A 27,590-nucleotide genomic window follows, 5' to 3' on the forward strand; every position below is an offset into this window, starting at 1 on the left:
GTGTTTGAAACATTTAAAATTCACTCAATTCAGCAGATTTTTTTTCCTGCAGCTTTGTGGAATAGGTCTTCCATAGTTTTTAAATAAAGGTAAGAATTGGTTGTTGAGACACATTAACTCCTATTTCTCAACAGCTACTTTTGTAGAATTATCATTCCTAAGTAGTTTGAAACACCACCAGCCAGGGATAATTTCTCCCCCAATGTCTCTCTCCAGTTTACATCTACATATTGCTGAGCTCTTTTGAGACCTTGCAGACCTCACATACTCCCTTGAAAGGAGGGTGTTACTGAGTCTTCACAAGGTGAAGGTTTCTGCAACATCCTCTCCTCCAGCTCCTACATCAATGAAACCTGGTGACCTTCCAGGCACCCTGAGAAACACCCTCCTCTAGCAGAGATCTGAGAGGGATCACACAGAATGGTTCCCACGGTGACGAGGGGGTGAAAAGAGCCTTTAGTAGATGGCTGGCAAGTCGAGTTTCTGTTTGAATTAACATTTCACTGCTCTTACTGTCTTGTGTTTTAGCAGATATTCAGCCTTTGAAGGCACCTGTTCGTTATTCAAATCTAAAGAGTTATTTTAATCATTTGGGGAGGTGGCAGGGACAGTGGGGAGGGAAGGAAACAGGACCAATCAAACCAAGGTTGAGATTGGGACTGTCCTAATTAATAGCATGCTTAGATTGTTGTTTATATATATTTATTTATATATCTAAAAAAACCTGCCCTCATAGGAAGAAAAAAATTGAATCCTGTTCATAATGAAACACTGCCTGCTACATTCAGCTGCTGAACCATAGAAGGTGTCTCTTATAAATATTTTCGGGGATCTTTCTCCTTATAATATTTGCTGCACTGTGCCCAAATGACACCCTGCACTAGAGGTTGGTAGGTATTCTGCACATACCTCATGCTATTAGGCTGACCTCTGGATACTTGTCTAGGAGGAGATGAGTCAGTCAGCTCTGCTACAGCTCATCAGAAAGATGTGATTTGACATCTTGGTAACATTAGTTCTCTAAAGAATCAGGTTGAGGAAGTGCAGTTTCTGAATATTTTAGGTATTTCGTTGTAGTTATGTAAGCTATCCCTTGGAGTAGAAGTGCCCATGACTGACTCCAGCTGAGACAATATTCAGAGGAGTCTCACATGAGAGGAGGGTACTTTCTATTAGTTCAAAAATCTTCAGAGATATTATACTAGAAGGAAACAAAAATATGAAGAAAGCAGAGATGGACAGGCTGTACAGCAGAAAAAGGACATGAAGGACCTTCTACAAGGAAAACCTAATTTTTACCTGTCAAGCTTTTAGGAAGGTATTTATCCATACAGTGGTACTTTTACTGCCTTTCCTCCTCATTAGAGTAGAAATCTATGCCAATTTAAGGAAAGAAAACAAAATAAAACAAATGACCCTGAAAAATATTTCCTGAAGAGGTTTCCTGTGTACCACTCAAATTAACAAAACTATCTGGATCATGGTATTTACCTTGGGATTGTCTTCTTAAAGAGTCCTATCAAAAACCCTAAAATAAGCCATTTCTCCTGTGAAAAACCCTAAAATAAGCCATTTCTCCACAAGCCTCTCAAAATGACAATACTTCTCCCCCTTTCTTCTGCAATAGTAAAACTAGTAAGCATATTTAAAGAATGATGAATTCAAAAGTGTTCTGATCCAAGTATAAGCGTTTTAAAAATACCATTACATAGAATGGTATCTATTTACTATTATTGTCACACATCAAAGTGAAGTATCACTCTATAATCTCAAATACAGTGTTTTAAACACCACCCACACAACCTCCATATGCTTAAAGGAAAAGGATTAGTGTCTAGCACTAATTTTCAAGCAATTTGGCAGAGGAATTTAGGTCCTCTCTTCCCTCCTGCCCTGATCACGTGTACATAGGATTTTCTTAAACCTCCTGAATGTTGCTTGCATTATTAAAAAGCAAAATACACTAAAATAAATCTGGAAAGAAAGCAAATATTTTCTGAGCATGCAGAGTACAGCACTTGAGTAAAACTGCAGAGATGCAGCTACTCTGGAATGTCAAGTGGCACTGCTTCCATTTGAACCAGAACAGACCACAAGAATGTCTAAGAAGGTAAACACAGTACCTGTGCAACTTAAACTTACAGTGAACATTTTCGTCTGCAAGAGACTTTCTCAAATGTTGCCAGAAAACACAACATGAAAAGGCCATTACTGTATCCAGAGCAAACTCAAAAATATTCAAGCAAATACTGACCCAGATAGAAACAACATTCTTTGTAAGTCTGCAATGAGCAACGTGGATTTTGATTTATCACCACTGAACAGAGCATTTTCTTAAGACTGCTGTTTCAGTTTTAAGTGGGAGGCCACATGTTTTCACTGCTTCTGAACTGTAGAGTAAATAATTGACACACAGAAGGCTTGAGAAGTTCAATCCTAAGGGGAAAAAAAGGAATTCTGCCATATAGTGCCAATACAGTCATTAAATAGTGACATCATTCAGAACAAAAAACCCAAAAAAAACTCTAGCAAGAGAATAGAGAAGGTAAAAGAGAAAAAATGAGCCTTATGAAATGGGGAAAATACATCACAGAAAAAAATCCACTTCCAAAGCTGTGTAACGGGACATTGCTGGAGAGATAGCAAGTTCCTTAAGAGATGCAGAAGTCTGCATTTCCTGAAGTGTCCCCAACAGGATACACTTATCTATACATTTCCAAGTCTGATGTCTAACAACAAATCCAAAGAACACTGCATTTTTGCACATGCTTTTATACTTAAAACACTGCCTCTCCTGCCTATCCATTGAGAATCTGTTCTCCTGTCTCACCATCTTGTGTGCCAAGTATTACAAGTTTCTTTTCTTTATCTTTTGTACATGCAATTCACCAAATTCTTAGCTACCCAGAATAGCTGGGAAGACTGTTGTCCTTCTCTGTTTTTTAATCCTATCTTACAACTTTTCACTGACTAGCTCTTCTCTATAGTATTATCTGTCTTCTTATTCAAACTTATTCATCTTGCATTTGTATGAAAAAGGTCTAGTGAGATTTGTGTCTCACGAGCACCCAGGGAACAGTACTTTCTGTCTCTAGCTCAAGTTTAAACAAGCATATCAATAAGCTTATTTCCTGTGCTACTGATCAGCGGAGAAAGGAATCACACTCCAAATGCCCCATTCCTGTTTACATCCTTCTCTTTAAAAGTTTCTGTTGCCAAAACACCTTCTTGATGGTGACGAAGACGACAGCACTTGGATCACTGCCTCTTCCACTTTAATCTCTCTTTGTCTCTGGCTTCCCTTTACACTTCAGTTCCTACTCAGATCTGAAGCTCTCTGAGCCAGGATCAACTCTTCAGTGTATTTTTACAGCGTTCAGGTAACACTTGGGCTCTCAGGCACTATCAGTAGCAAGAACAGAAAATCAAGTAATAAATTAAGGGGATTAACAAGGTGTTAAAATTTAGCTTATGTGAGGTCTCTCTAACTTGAAAACATTTAGCTGTCAGATAAGTTGTGCATTGTGGTCTGCCTGCTTTACTGCTGCTTCTCTGAACTCAAGCCACTGAGGCTATGACTGTCCTATCCTGAGCCAAAAAGCACTGACCACAGCAGAACCACAAGTACTCAAAGTTTAGAATATTGATTTGAAATACACTGTTTAACTGCTACTGAGAAATCAATAGCCACAGTTTTTCAAAAACTCCAATAAAAAAGATAAATAATTTCAGGCCTCATCTGGAAAAAAGTATAGGAGCATTAAAATAGTAATGTTTTTGACCCCAGCAGTGAAAGAATTTCTATTTTTGCAGAAACTAAAAGGTGGGAGGAAATCAATTTACCTGGCAACAATAACAGAAATGCTTTAAAATTTTTAAAGTTCCATAATGAGGAATAAAAGCTTAAAAGTTAAAATAAATGGTATAACTACGGAGAATTGAAAATCTAAGAACACTGACATTTTGCCGGTGATTCATTCTGCAAGACAAAGACAGCCACAAATCACAAATTTCAATAGTTACCAAGCCCTGCATGACTTCACTGTAGCTTTCAAATTCAGAAGCTGAAAGATCTCTTAGGTCATCTCACCCACTCTCCTTTTCAGTTCAGGATTGCTCCCAGTGGTATTTTGCACATTTTTACTCAGAACAGAAAACTAGTAAAAGATGTAAGGTGCTATTAAAGTGAGTGAGGAATCAGGGGAAATTATCAAGCACTATACAGTAATAAAATATGGATAATGAAGATGCTATCAGATTACATTTTATATGCATATTTACAACCCACTGGGGTTTACTAAAGTATCTGTAAACAAATGTAACTGCTGATTACATGCCTTACAATTTCACAGTTCTGTTTAACATTACAGTTTAGCTGTACATTAACTAGCAATTGCTTAAACACAACTATAATGCTAAACCATGGGTGAAGATTCACTCCACTAAACCCACTTGCTCCAGTAATTGTACTCTAGCAATCAGGACAAATCCAAAAAAATCACATCTTCTCAATTTCACTGTTTTCCTCCTTTTGACACTGCCAAGCTCTTTCTTGATATAGGTCTTAATCTAAAGTTTTGACCTTAACTGCCATGGTGTAAAGCTTGTGTCAATTTATTCCTTAGTTCTTTTTCAGCCAGGTTCTTTATACACTTTAAGAGGTTCTCCTCTCATAGCCTGTGAAAATGCCAGACAGAGCCTACTCCAGTCATTCAGCCTTTTGAATGACTCCTCACATATCCCCTAATTTGGATACTTACTCTACTTTGCCCTTGCAGAGAAATCAATTCCTTCACTTTTTCCTTCTTCCTATTGCTGTTATCGCCAGATCTCATTATCTCCCATGCCATACATTCCTAAACCGCATATTAATCTCTCCAGATCCTTACCAAACATCCTATAACTTCCAAGGTTTCCCTCTCTCCTCTGAAACTTGCAATACTGGAAAAACCTCACGGTTGTAAAGGTTCTGTTTGCTTCTTTTACAGTCTGCCTATGTGAGGGCTGATGATTTCCCTTATCAATATATCTGTTGCTCTCACGTAGCATTCTCTACCAGACAAGCTTTTCTAGCCACTGACATTATCTAGAAGTTTTGTAGAGGTGTACCGTGAATGTGAAAGTTTAGGAAGTATTTGAAAGCCCAAAATGTGTGATTATCTTTGCACATTGCTCTGAGGGAGCCGTTCAAATTGTTTGCTGAGTTCCATTTCTCTGTTTTCTACAAGAATTAAAAGATCAGCTTAAGTATGATCGAAGACTTGAAATAGCCTAGACATTTATTTTGCTCATGAGTTTGAAGCCATGCATATGGCTTCATACATACACCTGACTAGCATTAAAAACAAAAAGGACTGCATCCTATGACACTTATTAATAACAGGATGAATAAACTTAATTACAGTTGCACAATTTTACAGCAAGTGCTCAGACAGACAAATGTAACCAACAAAATTAAAAGTTCCCCATTCACTGGAGAACGGTAATGGACGAAATCAATCTGTTTTTTTAAACTACAAACTGGAATCAGGAAAACGGTATCTTTTGGATTTTATTCCTCAGCAAATTACACATTTTGCTTTCTATAAATGGAACTGTAAGTCACATTTTAAAACATGGAAAGCCAAACAGTCCACTTAAAAATACAAATGACTATCTATAAGCTTCTTGCTATTTAGAATATTTAAAATTAAAAAATAAAACAATTCAAATATTTCAGAAAGAATTCAGTACAGAAAATTGATTACATAAAAGCTTCCAATTAATTGTGTTTAGAGACAGGAAGATCATTTTCACAATAATGTTATGTTGAAAAAAAAGCATAAATTAATCTAACAGTTTAAATTCCATCCTTCCTATCAGACCATCAGAATTATATCTTGTGCTGCAGTTTACCCATCAGAAGCCAAGATCCAACACAACTTACTTTTCATTTATGCTCTAATCTTGAGCTGCATTACTTAGTGCCCCCAAAGTAAGTGCTGCTTTTCACAAACAAGTGAGGAGTCCAGGCTTGCCCTGTAAAATAGAGACGCAGCCAGGGAACAAACAGTATAATTCCTCTCTGTATTCCCTCACTGCACTGCATACCTAACTAGAGCTGAAGGTGTCAGACACTCCTAGGGGCCTACCTTTAGACAGCCAGGTTAGAAAAAGATTTTATCAGTTGTTTGCAACACCCAAAATCTTTATGCAGGCTCTGCTTCTAGGGAAGTGATACTAGTATATTTGCAAACTAATTTGTCGTACCAGGCCCGTTGAAAAGGATGTGGCTTACAGGCATACCTGCCTATATTTCTAAATGGATTAGAAAATAATTAATGTTTAAAAAGCTTCAGGCATTTTGTTTAATAAAGGGATTAAACATAATGCCAAACAAACCTTTTTCTCATCTGTTTATTTGACATACATGTTGTTACATGTTTTACAGTTACTGAAGCACAATTAACTAAACCTGAGATAACTGCAAGGCTGCCAAGCACAGTCTATTGTTCACTGCTTAGAAGACAGGTAACTAAAACAGCTTAATTTATTAGAAAAGATCTGGGAACATCAGTGACAGTGGTTATTTACCTAGTCTGAAAGTAGAGCCCCTGACCAGAAAGAACCCAAAAAACTTCCAGGCTATACTACAAAACCAAGGTTACATATGTAATTAACTGGATGTTCCCAAACTGCCTTGATTCCTAAACATTCCTGATTTTAACCAGAAAAAAAAAAAAAACAATAAAAAAACCAAACAAACAAAAAACCAACCAAACAAAAAAACCCAACCCAAACCAAACCAAAAATACCCCACCCAAACATCCACGTGCCTGTCATGTACAGGTGTGCCCCCATGAAAACAAACAAAAACCTCCAAACAAACAAAACCCAGCAACATAAAAAGTAAAATAAAACAAAAAAAGCCCCCACAAAACCCTATCAAAGTACACATAGGAGAATGAAGTAGGTCAGAGGATTACTACTGAAAGTTCACATTTAAAGTTGCATTCTATACAGAAATTTGAATAAGCAGGAAAAAACAAGGCCTAGAAAAGGCATGGCAAGACCTCCGAGGCTCTGAAAAGTATTAGAAATAAGAGCTCCAAGGAATGAGTTAGGGAAAACAAGAGTCAAGTGTCAGTAAGAGAAAGACAAGGGTAGAGCAGAGTTGTTCAGATGAACCGATGCAGTTGAAAAATTCTTCTTACCAACCCTGTTGTGATAAAAACATACTAATATGTTACAGTATCCCACTGTCTGACACCTCAAGTACCTATCTGCTGTGGTGTTATCTCCCAGTGCAAACTGGCAGAACCATTGGAAGAAAAGCACTTGAATCTCCCACTGACAGTGGAAGTTAGTCAAGAAACTCAAAGAGGAACATCATAGTTAATAGGGGAGCTGAAGAAATTGGTTCAGACAAAATGACAGAAACAGCAGCTTGAAGATGAGATCTGTAAATCCCAGTGACAGAAATGCAATTTGTGATCAAGACAGCTGGTAAAGGTCATTCAAGGACAGAGGCCAACAGGAAAAGAGAAGGACCACAAAGAAATTTTCATTCTCAGAGTTGCTAAGCAAGGGGTAAAAAGAGAGGAAGAGAAATAGAAACAGTGAACAAACATGATCATTAGTCATTTTTTTCAAAGATCCTGTTTTTCTTTTTTTGACTGACATGTTTTTTAAAAGCCTCATCTGATAGAAAGCCCTACATGTCATGTAAACTAATCCTTCAGAAGACTATAGCTGAACTTTTGCAGATATTTTGAAAACGATATTCACATTAAAATGGGTCACACAAAACATGGTCAGATTCCTTTTCTCTAATAAAAAAGAAGACTGATATAGCAACTTAATCACATTCTAATATTATTTACACAGGAAAGAAACTTGTCAGAAGAATGAAATTACCAGACAACACTATCATGAAACCAGAAAGTAAAAAGCTAGCAGTAGGTGTGTTTAGACTAGCAAAAAAGACATGGAAGTGAAACTGTTGTAAATTCACACTGAAAAGAACTGATTTGCAGAAGTGCCAATCTACTACGCTGGTATTCTAAATAAAGCATGTAAGATTTATTTTAAAGAGCTGTTCATGCTCAGAAAATGCAACAGATTACTGCAGGAATTGTTCTGCCTACATTGTGCAAGATGTCAGACCTGATGACCATAATGACTGCTCTATTATAATGTAAAATACACAAACATCCTGCCTCTGGCAATCCCCTTATGCCACTGTTATACTTACAAACATTCCATATGATAAAGTGAACAAGCTACACATCTTGTATTAGCCTATATGTGTATCATAAATTAAACTTCTTTTTCCAGAAACAAACCAAGAACACAACATCTGCCTACTTCTACATTTTCACTATTGCATTTGCTATATGGATTGACTCACATATCCACACTCCACACATTTCATTCCACTAAATACTGTAGTAGTTAGAAAGTTAAAGATGGGATAAGGAAACATACTGTCCATGAAACTAATATCAAAATCCTAATTCAGACTTTAGAGCTTTTATTTGTAGGATAAATATGTAATATGAAAGGACATGATTTGTCCTATACTTTGTGGAAGCAATGTATTATCTTCACCAGAGAATGGAACAAATAAACTTTGTGCCATAGGACTGAGCATAAGTACCCTTGACAGAACTGCCCATATGTTTTTATTCATCCCTTAAGTGAATCACAATACCGAAAAAAAAATTTATAATAATGAATGTAGCCATTTCAGCTAATTTAAAGACTTGTATGAGAAATTACTTTTAAAATGCCCACTAACATACTTAGAACCATTATTCGGGTTTTTGAAAAGTTCATTATTTTTCATGTTTATGAGTAGAAAGAATTAAGGGTTTGGCAAACTGTTACTACTTACTTCTCTCCAAAGAATTTCCTCCAGAAATCTGCAGCATCAGCTTTGGTGATACGGAAGTTATCACCCTGGAACTGGCCATTTGGAAAAATAGCCTTGATTTCTGCTAGCATGTGGCTGAAGATGAGAGACAGCTTTGTCAAGTTTCTCCTGTGGATATAACAGAGGGGGAAAAAAAAAATCACATCAAATCCTTAGAACTGAATAAGTTTAATCAATCTTTCAGTATTTCATATATTCTGCATATTTTTGTAATAATCACTGATTGACACAAGAAAAACACTGAGGTTTCAACTGAAAACACAAAGAAATACAAAACAGTAGTTTGTGTTTCCATGTGCTTCTGAGGATGTATTTATCATAAGTCTTCATGAATATAAAATCATTTCTTTGGCAACAGAACGGATTTGAGTTTTCAACTGCATATTCAGATACCTTTCTTGTGCATTAAGCTTGTGTGTTTCTATTTCATTTCATCATTGCAGAAACAAGAATTTACACTAATTAGGCAGCAAATACATTAAAAAACCCTCAATCAAGCAAATAAAAACAAAAAACCCAATCAAAAACATGCACCCAAAAAATACAAACTACAGTCTTGTATGTGACATCAAACCTATTTCAGTCCAGGTGTCTAGAAATATAAACACAGCACAGAACTAGATTTACTCCCTTGTCCTATGACAGTTTTAATCTTTTTTTTTTTCTTTCCAGCTTTCTCTAACTCCACCTACTTCCTATTCTCCTTTTAAATGTTCTCCCTTTAGTTAAAACTCGCTTTTAGTTTTCGCTAGCCTGTTAGAAACAAAAATCCAGCTTCTTTGCTATCAGCTCAGTTACATAAGCTTTCTAGACTTGTATCAATTAATTAAAAATTATTTAGTTTTTTTGACACAGAAATCTCATTTAGTATAATGCAAAGAACCCAGAATTCTTAAATACAAATCACCCTTTTGTATGGAAAAAATCTGTGGGAGATGGTGAGGAGACAAGAGAGAAGGACAAAGCAAACTTCATGAGAATTTATGCCTGGAGAATCTTTAGATGCTCCTTGCAGTAAAAAAAGGGTATTTCCCAGCTAATACATGAAAAAGACACTACATACGAGACTGAAGGATTTGTATTCTTTTAATGGAGTATTTTACTGAGTTATAAGTGCTGCATGTATGTCAGGCCCATTCTCTTTCACCATCTCAGATACTACTTAATGCCTCAAACAATTTAATGAAAATCACATTAAAATGCATATCAATCATGTAACTTATAGACTGCTTAAAGACAATATTTAAATAAATTCAAATTTATAACTTCTTAATCACATGGACAGATTAAGACAGACTGTTTTACACATGCACACTAAATAGCTTTCAGAACGCTCAGAATCTCAAAAACAGTTGAACATATTTCCTGGATCTTCCTAAAAGAACACTCAATTTAGCACTGAAGCAGTAATTATTTCAACTAAATCTGAGAACTTATAAGAGAGATTCCTGCGGAAGCTGTGTTGCAGATTTTATTATAGGTTTTACTACCAAGAAAATAATGATAAAGATTGCTGTTTTGAAAACATAAGTAATTTAAAACAAACAAAGCAACCCCTGATGAATACACTCTCCCTCCCCTCAAGATTAAGAATGCTTGCAGGGCTAATTCATTCAGAGTCCTTTAATTTCTCCAGTATAATCAGATGTCTGTAATTATGATGCTCAATAACTCCTTATTTTCTGGATTTGTTCCTTGCTATCCCCCTTCCTACTTCCTTTGTACTTTAATTAAACACACGTGTTCTTTATTATTTTACTCTTCAGAACTCAAGCCTGATGCAAAGGAGCAAGCAATAGCTATTTTAATGTGGCTTCCTCAGCCTGCCTTAAACCCAAGATTAAACAAGAAGCTTTCTGTACTCAGGACAGATGGGAACATGACTCAGTGCAAGTTTGAACAGAGCTCTGCCTTGACTGGTACAATTAATGCTCTACATTAACGCACTGTGCTGCAGGGGTTCTTTTCAGGTACAAATTCACCCAGTGAGCTTGTTGGACTCATAAGCCCTGTAGTGAATTAGGGGATGAAGTCACAAAGAGGTGCCATCTGGGGCACTTCCTTGCCCAGAGGGAACTTTGTGTGTCTGTATGCACATGTCCGTGCAGATGCACTGCCTGTTAGGTATAACTGCACAGTACATGACCAGAACCAACAGCTGGTAGGATCTGGACAGCAAATGCACAGTATAGAGAAGCATCCAAATGGTTCTATCTAAATCACAAAGCCTGTTCCTTCCCTCTTTGAACGGTACCAGTCACTAAGTGCATCAATACACTTTTGTTGCATTATACAAGATCATAAAGAAAGGAAAAAAAGTAAAATTATTTTTGTTTGCCTTTGTATAAACAAGAAAAAATGTTTTAATATCAAACTAAGATACCTTCTTTTTATCTGACTGCAAAACTGAAACTTGAAACCAACTAGAGCCTTATCTGTGCTTGAACATATATTGTAGCATGTACACATAGCAGAAAATAGCACATTCTTGATAATTTATAGGCAGGGTATCTGGTTTTTTCTCCCTAACTTTGATTCTTACTCTACCAGATGATTATCTCAAGTCCTTCTTTGGTATCAAATAGCCATGATAAATCATGTCTTAATTTTTCACTTATATATTGTTTCCTTTAGAACAGCAAAGCACATAATGAACCATTTTTGCTTAGATATGCTTATGTTATACCAGATCTCAGTACCTTCTTGAGACAAAGATACAAAGTGTAGTGATTTCAGACATGATTTTCAAGAATTATACAAGGCACAGAGAGGATGCCATTGGGGTAGGCCAGTGAGTCTCCCTGTCCATGCCTTTCACTTGTCTGAAGATGTCCATCCATTTCAGCACATGTACTTTTGAGGTCTTGGGGAGGGGCTTTCCTAGGACACCTCAGGAAGCACATACTGCACTTTATCCATTTGGCAGTCTGCGCAGCCCCACTTTTCAAGTTAGGATGACTCCCTTCTTTCCCCCCACATGAAGGACAAAGCAATGTCAAAAATTTTCCATCTTATTTTCCATTCATAAGTGTAAGACAAGGTATTTAAGTCCCATTTATTTGAAAAACAAAACAAAACAACTAAAACAATCAGCTTCAGCATTTTGGTAAAGAATTCTAACAGAAGCCAAAGAACTGTTCAATCTGAGCACCTATTTTAGATTTCATTCCTACCACCAAGCTGAAATGAAACCAATCTTGATCACCTCAGTCTGTACCTCTTGCAGTAACAAAGGCTTTTCTTCTGGTCACATTAAAGTCTGATGAAGTGGCAAAGGGACAATAGTACTGACAGGCCAGTGTCACAGAAGAGTTGAGCAGACAGATACACGCTCCTGAGAGACCCTTTGACTCACTAGATTCCAGCAACTGAGAGATATCTTAAGAGATCACCTTGGAGCTACAGCTCAAAAAAGTGATATCCAAATTATAGAGAAACAATGGCTTTAAGGTCTCAGCAGCCAGCCTTCAGAGTCTAAAATTTTAATATAATTTCACTGGCAACCGGGAGCAAGTTAGAGGTTGAATTTCTTTCCTTAGTTGTGCTAGGCCTGGAAGAGAGCATAGAGATCTCCTTTTTATCTGTAGAGAATGGATTTTATGCTGATGAGAAAAGCATTTTCTTTCCAAAATTAAAAATAAGCAACACTGCTTTATACCAAAGTGAACTGAGATGATCATTCTCCACAATGTAATAGCTACTGTAGTAAAATACAAGAATATTTTCACACTAAATGATGTTATATTAACTGCATTTAATGTAACATGGTGTAGATCTCTTCCATATTACTTGCAACATACTCAACACCTTGTAGTTGGTATTTTTCCTAGGATTCATGCTTAGATTTTGTTACCTTTGTTTTGCCAAGTCAAACTGATGCCATACAGTTCAAACCCCTTGCAGAATTTGATTTCTGAACTACCATTTTTTCAGTCATAGTCTATGATTTGGTGACAAACCTGCTTGCACATGACAGATCTACTGAAGAACCAACATGGTTTGAATCAACCCCAGAACACGAGACACAAAAATTAAAACCTGAATTTTTATTTAGTATAAACTTGTAAAAGTCTGAGTCAGTAAAGATCTTTTGTCTAATCAGAAGATGCATTTTTTTAATTACAAAATTAATGTGTCTTTTGGAGTTATACCTAATCAGTAAGATTTCTAAAATTCAGACAGTAAAGTCTGAAAACAAGAGTTTTGAGTTTATTCAGTACTCAGGAGATTTTTATATTCTGAATCAATTTTCTCTTCAAATGCAGGGAGAGGGTTAGGATGCAAAGATTTAATAACTGAAGGACTTCTCAAATATCAGTCACATGCAATTTGAAAACAAGGCTTAATAATGGAAGCATTACAACATCCCAGCCACACTAGAGCAGCAGCACCTAGTAAAAGGCCTGAAGCAGTCCTACCTTCCTGGATCTGCTAAATGGGAAAGTAAAGCACGATCAGCATGCAATAAGACAGATAAGATTTGTCTGTGTCAATTTTATAATCACTGTATGGAAGTTAATTTTACTTGTTGGAAGGCAAAATGGTCCAGCAAATAGGACTGCACAGGGAATCAGGCAGTGTCACTTCCCTTCTGCCACTGGCCTGAATTATGAGGTGGGAGGAACACCTGAGTCCAGGCTGTACTGCCTCCATACGTGGATGAACAGAGTAAGATGCTCAGAGAACTCCAAATTTGGAGAGCTCCAAATATGCAGCCTATACATAAATATACAAAGTGACCTCCCTGATCCTTCAGAATTACTGGATTTCACAGTCACCAAGACAAAGTCATTTTAGCAATACATACTTGTAATTCACACAACTACTTGAAAATGCATAAACCTACTTACATCCTACAAGGGTATATCATTCCTACTTTCATGTCTGTATATTACTATGACCACAAAAAAAAATTATTTTACAATATTTCTAGGAAAAACATAGTCTGGAAGAAAAGTCTGACTGCATGCCTTTGCTGTTATTTATGTCATTCCAAAAATTAGGTTATTGCTGGATTTCCTTCTTCATTGCTCTAGTAAGTCCTTAATCTTTCTGCATCCATATAGATATACTTTGTCAAACAACCACCTGCTGTAATAAACAAAACTTTCCAAGATCATAATATATAACTTAATCATCTGGCACAGAAAAACAGTCTTTAGGGCTAGAATAAAATCCATTTGACAGCTAAAAATATTTCCAGAAAGATCTGACACAAACATACACCAAACTATCACTAAACAACACATAATTCCCCTCTATTTCTTATTTAGAATAATTATACAAAGACACTTCTGTTAGCTGGCAAAACTGCAAATCATGACTGCTTAGGAACCAAGATAAAACAAAGTCTGAAATGTGAATTTCATAAAGTGAATTGTTTATTTTAACTTCTAAAAAATCCATCCCCACCAAATATTAAAGCTTCAAAATCCAAAGCATATGTACAGAGCTCATTTCACATAATTAGCTATATTCAGAACAGCTTTCTGATTCATATGCTCAAGTTGTGGTATAATTCAAAGATTTTCCAAAATACATATTACTAATCTAAAGGAACAGAAGAGAGTCTTTTGATTCAGGTACAAAGGAGAGAAGCAGAGACCCATGTTCTGAGCTCTCCAAAGTTCATAATTTATATTTTCTGACCTAGGTTTCCACTGTATGAAAAAAAAAAACCCCAACCTTTCCAAATTACTTCCCATTTTTATTTTGCTACTATGAGGAAAATCATAGCTGCCCATAAAGCCCCTTGACATACTATACTTCTGCCATTAATTATTATTATGCATTAAGTCCAGGACAAATCACAGAACAGAAAAAATTCTGAAGAAATATGTGAAGTTTTGAAGATCTCTAGGAGACATAGGAACATGACTAACAATCATATATGCTGCTAGCAGTTTACTCTTGAGAATCCAGTATAGCCCTGACTCATTTATCTCCCTTCCTTCTCCAGAACTTCCCCTTCCACACACAGGAAACAAAGGAAAAAGAAATAGTAAAAAAAGAAAAAACATCACAAACCCCTCCCAACTACTTCTCCCCCCAAAACTACAACAAATCAAAAACAACAACAAAACAAGCACACAAACCAACCCTCAAAAAACCTCCCCAACACTTCTTTAGAAACCTACAGGTGTAGAATACAGTCAGACAATGGAGCACTAACAATGGAGCGTTCCTTAACACTTCAGAGGAAACAAAGGAAACCAAAGGTTCCTGTCAACATGCTTGCACAGAAAAAACTGCCTACCATCCTATTTGGCAATCAGCTCAACTCTGCTTCTGTGCCATGATTATTTTTAAAAGCTATATAAAGACAGGGTATTGTTCAGGTTCAGGGACCAAAGTATATGAGCCTATTCTTGGGATGAAATATCCCTGGGACTAAGAATAATCATGAGCTCTATTTCCTACTTGTGCTGCTGACTCATGGAAGGAACACATACAACTAACTCAACTTCGCTGTGTTTTAGTATTTCTCATCTGTAAGCCTCCTCCCCCTAAACGAAACCTAAAAAAACCGCCTTAAACATGGTGAGGTTCAGCTAATAATTAAGTTTATTATATGATAAACATGAAAAACAAGTATAAAATTGTAAGAAACTAGCTGGAGGCAACTACTACTTTTCCTTGAATCCTGGAGAAGTTGAGCTTATTGTTGTGTAGGAAAGCAGTATCCTTCCTTCAATTCCTCTCCTCCCATCTACAGATTGAAGGGGTATTGTGTATCTCTATTCCAGCTGTGCTATTCACAATGGATACCTAAAAGAAGAAATGGCAGACTTTGGGTAAAATGTGGGCAAGGATGTTTGGAAAAACAAAGAGAGTTGATCACAATGTTGAATTTTCCTCCATCTTTCCCTATACTTAAAAATCATTTCACATTGATACACCAACTTCCACCACCTTCCTTTTGTTCCCATATTTTAAAGACCAGAAGAGTATCAAAATGGAGACAGGCAATGCTAGAAGAATTCAAGATTTCATTCCATCTTTTGAAACTGCTTATCAGCTGCCATTGCTTCTACAGTAGATATTTGCTGCCCTATTTATGCAAAAACAAAGAATGAACTTAATATACAATGGCTTAGTAAAGAATATAGAATATAAATACAAAGGATGGAAAATGGGTAGGGTTTCTCCCAGTCTATGACACTCTCTACAGACTGATAAGTCTACTTTTTCATTCATGAATTAGCACGCCAATGCACCACCACCACCTCCTAAGCAAAGTTCTATCCAAGGATTACATTTGCTTTTTGCTAAACAAATGCTCCATACAGCAGCAGTCATGAACAGCACTCATCAGCTGGGCTTTACAGCCCAAGTTTTGAAAATTTCACTACTTCCAGTTTTGTCCAAGGGACAGTTATCCACACACATAAATGTCTCAAGGTACTCCTAAAGCATTTTAATTTCTTTCCTCACTAGCACTCCTGTATGTGAGGTAACAAATATATCCATGAAATGAAAATATAAGGAGTGCTAGCAGGAATAAGAAATACAGGAAATACAGTCTGCATAAAGCTGAATGTGAGCCATCAAAAATGGAAAAAGGTCTGTTGACAAGCTGAAGATCTAATAGTTGTCCCCATAAATAGTTATTATCTGTAATTACTTATGCAAAAGGACAGGGGTTACCCAAAAAAGTCTCTAGAGAATGCCACTCTCTGAAAGGAATTTGCATAAAACTGATCTGAATATTTACAAGTATATTTTGTGAAGGACAGTAAATCCTATGACATTTTAAGTAGCCACATAAACTAAGAGCTAACAAATTTATTGATTTTACTGCCAAAATTTTTAATTGAGCTACTAGATCATCCTTACAAAATACGTTATTCAAAATACTTAATCTGACGTACAGAGATTTAAAAGAAGAGTCAGACACTGGTTGTTCAGTTTTATTTACTACTTTTTAACAGTCAGTTGCTTTTGCACTGTGGTCCCACTCATCAGTATCAACCTGTTGTTCAAGCCCTGTTCTGCTTCCTCCATCCTCCTCCTCCAGACATCTTTGTCTGCCAAGATCCAATGCTATTAACTGAACACCAACTTAAGTGTAAAGCCAAATATCTGTATGTATAAATGAAACTACAGATGTTGCAGAATTCCTCAGGCACAACAGTGAACCCTGTCTTTGAGAAGCTGAATTAAGCCACTGAATACACAAATACGTAAAACTTTTAAAAAAACATGAGTGAAGTAATATGAAAGAAGGAAGACATAATTAGCATCTTTTCATCATCTTCCAAAGCTTTCTTCAAGTGGAAGGAATATTCAAAAGAACACATGGCCAAAATAAGCAGTGTTAAAGGCATAGGGGTGGTTGGTGTAACTTTTTAGTACCTGATTAGGCCAGCAAATGTCTTGAATTGCATTGCAAAGTGAGATCACTCCTTGTAATTCATATTATCCATGTACTAGAAGTATAACTGATAGTACCAACAGGTGTTAATATTTCCCCATATAATCATCACCCTCTTAACTCCTGTACAGATTACTTGGTTTGCAGATTATCCATGCCATGGATAGAGCACGACGGTGCCAGGCTAAGCAAAGCTAGGTGCAAAAAGAGACACTTCTATACATGGAGCAACTCAAGTGACTGGAAGGGATAGGAGATTGAGTTTGGCACAAATCCTGCCACAGCCAACGCAGCAGCCCAAAGGCCAAGGAGGGCACAAGGAGGTACTGATGTGACTAAATCCTTTATCCGCTTGACAGCAATCTAGCATGAGCAAAGGAAAGTGGTTTAGTTCTGTGTCACGCTTCATCTAGTTTGCTGTCATGCAAGAACTCAGGAAACTCAGTGGTTGTGAGATGCTAACACCAACAAAACATGTGTGCCATACAGCACCCTGAGTACATCTCTTTGCATCCCCCTCTGCCTCCTCTTCGAGCAGCAAACTGATAATGCTTCACTTTAAGGGGTTGTGGTATGCTATTTTCCTACACAGCAATAGTCCAGAACGTGTACTGCAGGCTTGTTCTTTTAGAATTTTCTACTTAGACTCTATTACCCCACCTTAAAAGATGCTGTTACGATGTTTTCTAAGTAAAATAAACTAAAAAGAGACACCATAGTAATGAGGATCCCAATACAAAGTACTTAAATTCAAAACCTACTGAATTCTGCAACAGTATGGTTCCTTATGAAGACAAATTTTTCTGATTGTTAAAAGGGTTAATCCAAAATTTTTCAGGCTTATGCTCTCATCATACTCACTGACTGTGGAAAAATTCTGCAACACAATTCAGCCATTTCTGAAAGCAGGACTGGTAATCTTTTTCGCTGACATTAAAACTAATGTGCATATATGCCTTTTTTCATACACATAATTCTCAAACTCCAATTCTGATATTTAACAGGAAATGGTCTTTGGATCATATGTGCCTCCCAATAATCTTGGGAAAATTTACACGAGTTTGGCAAAATGATGAAATTGAGGGAAATCTTGTCCAAGAGGGCCCAAAAGTAAATTCAAAATTCTCAGCTGCTAATCTTCAGCTCACATTAAGTCAACTAAACTACAGTTTAGTATCTGATTTAGATACAGTTAACTAAACTACACATGAAACACTGGCAGACAACAACTTAAGTTTGAGCTAGCCTGCAGCTGTGGAACACAACTCTAACTCTTAAGTAGAGGGCTTTTAATACCAAAGAGGGTAGGATAAGAAAATTCTTCTCCATTTCTCTCAGTGAAGCCCACAATGAACTCAGAAAGGAAGACAAGCTGTTTGATTCAAGAGCAAAGAAGATAGAAGCTAGAGAAGGGAGATGGAAAGAAATAGATGGTAACACAGAACTCAAGAGAAACTTGATTTAAAAGGTATAATAATGCAGAGCAGCATAGGAAAGCCCATGAGAAAAGGCCAGCACTTTAGAGAAGAGTCTGAATGGCATGAAAAAAATTAAACTATAAGGAGATGTATCAGACACCAGGAACGAATGTATGTATTTTACAGTTGCTAAGTGAACATCTATCCTGTGCATTCAGGCCTACCCAGACAACAGTGCCAAGGAATAAAAAAAATCTCATACTGTATTTAGAGACAGTCACAATTTACAAATCCAACAGGGACCGATCATGGTCACACACAGAATCTTATTCCTGGCAATCCTTTTGATATCTTACCTTTCCAGTTTTAATTTGGTTTCATGAGTTGCAAGAAGTGTAATAGTATTTTTACTGATCAGATTATCTTCTGATACAGATAACTAACTTGAATGGAAATTTTAAAATAACTTAGCATTTATTTTCATGTATTATAGAGTGTATAGAAGTATCAAACTGTTGTATTTTTTTCAGATTATTTTTAAAAGTGCCATAACCTCCAGCAGTGCCTATTACCTGCTGTGTCACATGTGATTTCCACTGAGTGCAAGTTAATAATATTGCAAGTCAACAAGCTGTTCCACCATTCCTAAGACTGGCCAAAAGGGAATTTTCCTGGTTGAGCTGCTTCTGAGACTCAATCAAGAGACAATACTGAGCTGCACATTTCGCCCTAGAACTCAACTTTTTCTTAAGTCCTTGGATCTTACTTTTTGAGACTCTTGTACGTAATTTCTTCTATTATTTGTTCTGTTGCAGTGGTAGGAGCCCCTCATTAAAAGCAGAACTCATTTTTTTACAAAAACCAACCCTCTTCATGCCATGTATCTTCCTGTCAAAAATACCATCATTTAACGAGTAAATGAACTCTCCAACTCTACATATTTTAACAAATATATTTTTTCAAAGACCTTCAAATATATAAAAATAAGAATTTTGACCCTAAGCCCTGAAATGAGATTTCATGTAAGCAGACATGCATTACAGCATTCTAAGCATTGTCATTAAAGCTTTCTAAGGGTATTTTAGGTATTTTACATGAAAACATGGTGTTTATCAAAATGGAAATCCAAGTGAGCGCTACAAAACCCACCAAAGTATAATAATCAGCCTTCAAACCACATCTCAAGTTATTGAATTCCTATCAAACATAAAATAAAAATTTCCATTTTCTCAGATGCACTTTAATCAAATTCACCTGAAACCATTCACTGAAAATGATTTAAACATTACTTAGTGCTGAGATGCAGCTTGTTTGCAACATTCAGATAACAAAAATCTGTGTTGCATAGCTAAGCAGTGTCGCAGAAATGCATAAGGCACAGAAAAACACAAAACAAGATATATGAAGTACTGAAACTGTATGTGGGTCTCAGAACAATCACTGTGTTTTTATTTACTGAGAGAATGTAAAGTGACTTTCACTGAGAGAAGAAAGCTACTATCTCTGGCCAGAACAGTAAACAACACAAATCTACCCTATTCCCTTTCATATATACCCTGAGGCAATCAGCTTCCTATCCTCTCAAATATCAGGAGCACATCTAACCCATTTAAAACCAGATACATTGCTGCCACATTGTGTTAGGAACTTTATCTGTACAGAATTTGCAAGGAAAGAAATATCAAATACTTGGTTCCAAATTGCTACTTGAAATAGTTTCCTGATGCTATATGTACTTACAGCCCACGAGGATCAGGTCAGCGGATATCTAACAGGACAACTAGGAACAATCTGGCACCAGCTGGGATTACAGCACAGACCTTGGGAAAAGTCTAATAGATTTCCTCTTTACAACAAGATGTGTGATTTCATACTAACTAGAAAAGAAATAGAACTGGCTGAAATACTTGAATGAGTAATTTGGACAGGGTAAAGGCAGGCACTAAAAAAATCTAAGGATATAGTTAGACAGGCAGGCATATTTTTTGTGAAAACTGAGACAGAATCTTTACCTTCAGGAAGTACTGATGTCAAATTTCCAAACAGAAGGTATCCATACAAATCAAAATAAAGCCTTTTGCTTCTTCCTTCCTTATCTCCCATGAGAAGCAAAGGAAGAGAACAAAATAAAAAAGATTGAAAAGTTCTTTGCAAAAAATTACTTTCTTTTTTTTGGTCTAACGTACAGTAACCAATGAAGACATTTATACCCTGATCTGCTAGTTAAATTTTTTCCCCCTTTCAACATTAATAAGCTTATTCTATTTCAATGACTACATTTATGAACATGGGTCATCCCCCACTGCTTTCAACTAGTGGTAGTATTTTCATATATGGACACTTCGATATGGGAGACAATCAAATGTTTTAAAGAAAGCTGCATAGTCATGACCTAAGTGGGATGGTCTGGAGTGAATAAATAATTGGTGTAAAAAAACCTGGAAGCAGAGAGCAGGTATTAAGGGCTTCTGCTCGACATGGAGGGAAGTACTGCCTGAGTTACGCAAGGATCTGCTCTCCTCAGCACATTCGTGGGAAAGCAGTGAGCAGCAAGGCAAACAAGTCTGCAAATTTCATTAAGAGATTCAAAGGCTATAAGACTGACAAAAAACTGCAAATAGCTGTAGAGTGACTGAACTACAAAAATGAAGCTCGACACATGAGAAGGTAAAATCATGTATCTGAAAAAATAATCATAGTCTGATGTACAAAAGGTCAGGCTCTGAGCTGTCCATTGCCTCTCAGAAGCAAAACTTTTAATTATGATGGGTAATTCCATGACAACATCTGCTCAGTGCTCATCAGCAATAAAAACCAGATCAAATATTATGAATTATTAGCAAAAGAACAGAGAACAAAATAGAAAACAATTATACCACCATATGGAATCACAGTCACCTCTTACCAAACCAAATATGTAAGAGATACATCGAAAGACAACAAGGATTATCAAAAGAAAGAAATGTCTACAAACTGAGGAGGAAATGAGTATGCTGGGACTTTTCACCTTGTGTGAGTAACCCTGATAGATGTCTATAAATTGCAAGTGGCATAAGGAAGATGGATGAGGACTGACAGTAACTAGAACATCTAATGAAGCTGACAGGAAGCAAGCTCAAAAAATCCCTGATCCTCAGAAGTTGTTGCGTAAGGATACTTTGGAGGTAAGTTTAAATAGGTTTGAGGGGAAACTGGGAAAACACCGGGAAGAGCAGCTTCAATGAAGGTTACTGGAGTAACAAAACACAACAGGAAATCCTTAGCTAAAAATGACCAAAGGCTGGGAGAGTACTAGGGAAATGAACTAAATTTTTAAACTAATTTTTTAATTATTATATTTATATATATATTATTACAGTTACTAAACTAAATTTTTTAACTAAATGTTTGCCTTATTTATTCTTCCTTAGGGTATCCTCCTCATCCTCACCACAGAAAACAAGAACGACTATACTGATTCGGATCTGGGTCTATCTTAAAAACAAAACAAGGTATTTAAGAACTTGGTTTATAGGGTACCCCCTATGTTCTTAAGTTCACTTATTTCACTCATTCAATTTGATTGCACAGAACTTTTAATATCTTATTGCTCATAAACCAACTTCAGATGCCTTGGTAAATGGAAGCACCCTACAAATTGACAATCACTCTTTTTCACCGCCATAATTGAGATTGAAAAGTTGAAGTTGCCCAAAAGGCAGCCTGTATCACAAGTGCAGTTGTGTTCCACCAGGAAGGCGGCCTGGCAAGATCTGGCAGTAGGAAAGGGCAGGTGATGGTGTAATACTGCATGAGGCAAAGATTGAGAGAAGTACCAGGGCTGATGAGAAGCAGAGCCCTATTCTGTGCCTTAAAATGACAGATGCAACAAGAACCAAGAAGGGCACTTGCCAACCCTGGAGAAGTGAGTAGTGTTAAGAGAGCTGATGGTGAAGTTGAATCACAGATGTCTTCAAAGACAGTCAGCTTCAACAGCATGAGTCAATTAAGATAGCATTCCTAAAACGAGATGAAGAGTCTCATAAAGGGCAAGAGTCCAAACAGGATAAGAAAAGGTTACTACACCACAGCTGGAGTGGAAACACTCAAATTTGAAACAACAATGCGAAAATCTCTGTTTTACTCACTGCTAAATTTTATCACATGCAAGCTATTGGAACAACACACATGAATAGAATCACAACTGGAAATAAAACAAGCTAAAATTCCTTCTGGTAAAAATAGCTTTTAAGGCATGAAGGTTCTAACAGTCACACCCGATTTTTATTCCCCGGAGACTAAACACTTGTGCAGTTTTGCCTAGCAATACAGTTCACTTTGCTACTGGCAAAAGTAAAAACTTTATGTGATTATGGAGTCCTGGAACTATCAACCAACCTCTGAAAACAAATTGCTTTCAAACAGGAATGTAAAACTAAAGACAATAGTATTCTCTCAAGCACCTAAGCATTTCAAGTCCTGTTTGTAAGAATAGCAAGTAAGAACAGCAGACACAACTTGAAACAAACAAAAATCTCAGGCTACTAAGAAATCCAGCTGTAAATTTCTAATCACTTTTTCCTTAAAATCACTATGCTATATATCCTGGCAAATTCTCACCACCTGAAAATACTTATATTAAGATCATATGAAATTGTATATACTATCTTTAGTGTCCTTTAGTTTGTGGAGCCAACATTTCAATTCCTCTAATTACTTGAATGCTGTAGCTAAATTTAAATATATATACATTCTTAAGAACCACTGGGCTAAAATATTCACAGTCGAAAACATATTTCCACTTCTGTTTTTTCAGACAGTCATCCTGGGATAGGAAAGAAGCACTAACTCCCAACATATACCATGTATTTAATTATCCTTTTATACTGTTATTAATAAGACGATTGTTTATATCTGAAGTGATATCCCATCTCTGGGAAGCTCAGAGCACCAGCTACCATGGCAGGTGGCCTGCTGAGGTTTGGCACAGTCTGAAATATCCTTGGACAAAGAGCATGGTGTGGCGTATTTGGTGTTGGAAACCACTTTCACCCACACCAGCAGTTTTTATCCCATGTAGGAGACATCTGACATGTACTGGCTGCCATAAATACTATTGTTGTTATAAGTCATATCTAAGTTACTATAACAAATACTTGTGATCAATAGCTATCATATGATCTTAACAGTCAAACAAATTACAAGGCCTCTATCAACTAAAGACTGAAAAAAAAAGTCATTATCAAAATAAGAACTATTACAGCTAACTACAAGAGTTAATATTGGAGAAGCTTGTGCAGCCAACTTTAAAAACATCTCAATCTGTATCAGAAAAAAGACAGTGTTCTTGAGAGTTTTTGTGCCCCATGTCCCTACACAGCCTGCCCTGTCCCTGGACAGCTTCCCAGAAAAAGCAACGCCCTGTACACCAGTTTCCACCAGAAGTCCCACAGTACTTCTTCACTCCTCCTATTCCCTAATGGCTGAAAGTAAATTTTTCTTCTAGCTCCCAGAGAAGAGAGAGGAAAGACCGTGGCAGACAGACAGGAAAGGGGAAACAGAGAAGGCAGAGGCCGAATAGTTTTCCTGGGGCTTCTTGCTTCCCACCCACCAAGCCACATTCCACTGCCCCACAAGGGAGAGACCCCTCTTTAGCACAGGAGATAAAGCAGTATCTGACATAGGGTATTCTCTTACAGAACATTCATCCATGGAAAAGACTGAAGCAAAGCATGAAACATCCAGCGTGTTGCACTCACGTGCTCTCATACCAGGCTAAATCCCACCAGATCACAGTAAATATTTAGGAAGTGAAAGAACCTTACTCTACGTTAATACCCTGAACACAAAAGTTCCCAAATACTTCTCCAAAGAGCCTGAGGATTAAAAAGCCTGACTGGTATTGTCATAGTGACTCATTGCTTAAGTCGAGAATATTAAAAGATTAGCTAGCCAGAAGAAACTTTTTTTTTTTGCCATTACGTTAATTAAAAGGTAAAGAGATCTAGAAAAGGTATTGAGAGAAAAACAGCAGAAGGAGGAAATAAGCAGGACATTAAAAAATGCATTTTAAAAAGGTGGGGATCAAAAGAAGGATACAATAAAACCCTTCGAAAGCTGAAAATCAGAAAAGGATAAAAAGCTAGAAATGAAAGTGGAGAATCTATGTTTCTAATTCTTCCTTCGGAACTTTATAGTTCACATTTTTCTCCAAGTTTAGTCACCTTAACTGCACACATAATCCACAGCAGGTTCACTTGCTAGTAACAGAAGATTCATGACTAACAAGGCACAGTAAGTTTTGATTTCAACAGCTAAGTAAGACCTCAGTATATCTGAAAAGTTTATTTCAGTCCAAGGTATGTGAAGAGCAGCATTTCTTGCTTTTTCTATAGGCTGGCTGCAAAGAAAGAGTCTAGTAATAACAGCAACAATGTACTAACACTGAGCAGTTCATCAACATCTTACACTAGTTGCACGTAACTCTCTTAGGAGAATATGAAAGCTATTTCTTCCCAAAAGCAAGCCCTTAGTATATGTTAGGAACAATGTAAATTATTTTGGATTGAGACTGTGCTAAGCAGCAGCTTCAATTTGCAATATTTACTCAAAGAATCACAACTGTGGAAATAAGAAAATGGTTTTAAAGTACTTAATTCTGAAGAGTCTGCTCTAGCTTTTCTTAAATGTTTTTAACAGCATGTTTAAGCAAAATGCCACTGGGACAACAAAGCTCCTTCTGGAAGAAAGGGCAATCCTAAATAAATCATTGCAAATCTAAACTCTCAGGTCACTAAATGGTAAAGTTGAATGAAGCAATAGGAACGTGTTCAAGAGAGGGACTGCTTTTCCTACAGATGAGAGTTGAGCCCCCAACTACAGAGTTTAATCAGCCAAAAAGGAGAACATTTCAGAGAATCTCTCTGAAACAGGTGTGACCCTCTAGGCAGGTGCTGTAAGGTCACAGACATTTTGCTGCAGGCTGGGAACTTGAGCCTGTCCTGTGCTGTTCGAGCTTTCCATGCTTGTGCCTGTGCAAATTAACCACCACCAAGTGTAAAACATCACCAATTCCAGCTTTGTACAGTTACAAGTGAGTATGCAGGTACTGCTTCCCTATGACTTGGGGCCAATATGTTTAATGCCATGACCATATACCACCATTTCTTCCTCATGCAAAACACAACCAAACCCTCTACAATAGGTATTTAAGTACTCACAATCATTATTTTTATCATCATGGCTGGGGAGAGAGACAGAAGGGGAGATCCTGGAAGCATTAAATAAAAAAATCCATTCCATTTGTATATGGGAAACTTAAACCCACTTTCAAGCTGTACTGAAGTAATTTCACAGTCAATTCATAGAACTCAGTGGATTCTGCTGTAAACAAGTCTTGGCTGAAAACAACGTTCATCCCACTATAAATCTGGTGCTATATTCAGATGGCCTACATTCTACCTAGCTTGCTGTGTGCTTATTTTTGAAAACTCATGAAAGCAAGGCCCACTGAGACCCTACAACTGAAAAAAAAAAAAAAAAAAAAAAAAAAAAAAGAGAGAGGAAAGGAAAACCCAGAACATTTCTAAATGCCTTTGATCTAAAATTATGCTTTTTCCCCCAGGTAATAGAACTGTCATAGAAAAAAGACTTCCCTTGACTTAAAAATATAATAAAAACATAGATATTTATGCTTTGTTTCAAGAATTATTAGCATAGCACATTTTTTAATAACAATTTTCTACACTTTACTACTTCAGATATATACTATCTTGCAAACCTACAGAACTGCAAATATTTCCACTCAGGGTAAGACAGAAATTTCCCTCTGGTTACCCAACAACTTTCTCTGTTAAAAAAAAAAAAAAAAAAAAACAACAACCAAAAAAACCCCACCAAACAAAAACAAGACCAGGCAACCTAATTATTTTTGTCTAAAAATTGAAGATTTGCAAAACTTTTGGGTCAAATATTTGTAAGGAAAACATTGGAAAGCAGCTTTTATAGAACTTATGGAATTTGACTGATAGTTGACACCATTCTGTGACACCATAAAGTTAAGATTCTTTCAACCTGCAAATTCAGGAAATCCTGAAATAATGGAAAGGCACAGAATATAAACCACCATACAACTTCTGTAGTAACAGCTTACAAACATCAACATATGTCATTGAAGCACCAGTCCAAATGCAATCACACCTCAACATTTATCACACTGCAAGGACTTATTCAGAGATCCAGAACTCAAAGTGACACTATTGTAATGGGAGCCACAAGATCTGTGAGTCCAACAGATTAAGGAAGAAAGGTTTCATCTCCAATACTAAAAGAGTGTGCCTTGTATACAGGAATTAATTTGCATTCTTTGCAGGTACCCTGCCTCTACCAGAGCTTTATGTGAAGCAAATATCTCACATCAAATTTCCATCAGTTTTATTAGCACCCCCTATCATCCCTCTCGACAACAAAGTCATCTCATAGATTCAAATAAAAAACAGAAATTCTATTTTCTTGAATGACTACAGTCTGCAGCACCAGCACTATCAACTGAAATCTTGCCCCTCTTGCACAACAGGGATTAAAGAGAGAGAGGTCACAAGTATTACTCCACAGTTTATTATCTGTCTTCTGATAACAAGTAATAAATTCTTAACCTAATTACTAATCCTTAACTACTTTTATAATGATTAGCTTCCATTACAATCAATTGAAAGAGTAATAGTGACAGAAAGCCAAAAACCAAGACCAAAATCCTCATCCAATGCTTCACTATTCATACAGATATCCTGGGATTAGTTTTCTCCATGTCTGAAAAAGTTTCAGCTTGTGGGGAGGGGAGGGGATTGGCTTTCTGAAACCCCATCAGAACAAGTATATTTGTTCTGGAATACCTTTGGGGCACTTA

At 36.7% G+C, this 27,590-nt stretch overlaps 1 protein-coding gene across 7 annotated transcripts in view; it reads right to left on the reverse strand.

Moving 5' to 3' along the window:
* CBLB (Cbl proto-oncogene B) overlaps positions 1-27,590 on the reverse strand; it is a 134,283-nt gene that overhangs the window by 57,967 nt on the left and 48,726 nt on the right. For 5 of the 7 annotated variants that reach the window (XM_051780942.1, XM_051780939.1, XM_051780940.1 and 2 more), the window contains one exon: positions 8,876-9,022. In XM_051780942.1, coding sequence (XP_051636902.1) covers positions 8,876-9,022 — 147 coding nt within the window. Of the gene's footprint in view, positions 1-5,926; positions 6,889-8,875; positions 9,023-27,590 lie in introns of those variants that run through there. The other 2 variants (XM_051780946.1, XM_051780945.1) reach the window with 2 other exon arrangements.

Source organism: Manacus candei, unplaced genomic scaffold (assembly GCF_025592945.1).
Source record: "Manacus candei isolate 608988 ecotype Guabito, Panama unplaced genomic scaffold, ASM2559294v1 h1tg000014l, whole genome shotgun sequence".
Lineage (NCBI taxonomy): Eukaryota > Metazoa > Chordata > Aves > Passeriformes > Pipridae > Manacus > Manacus candei.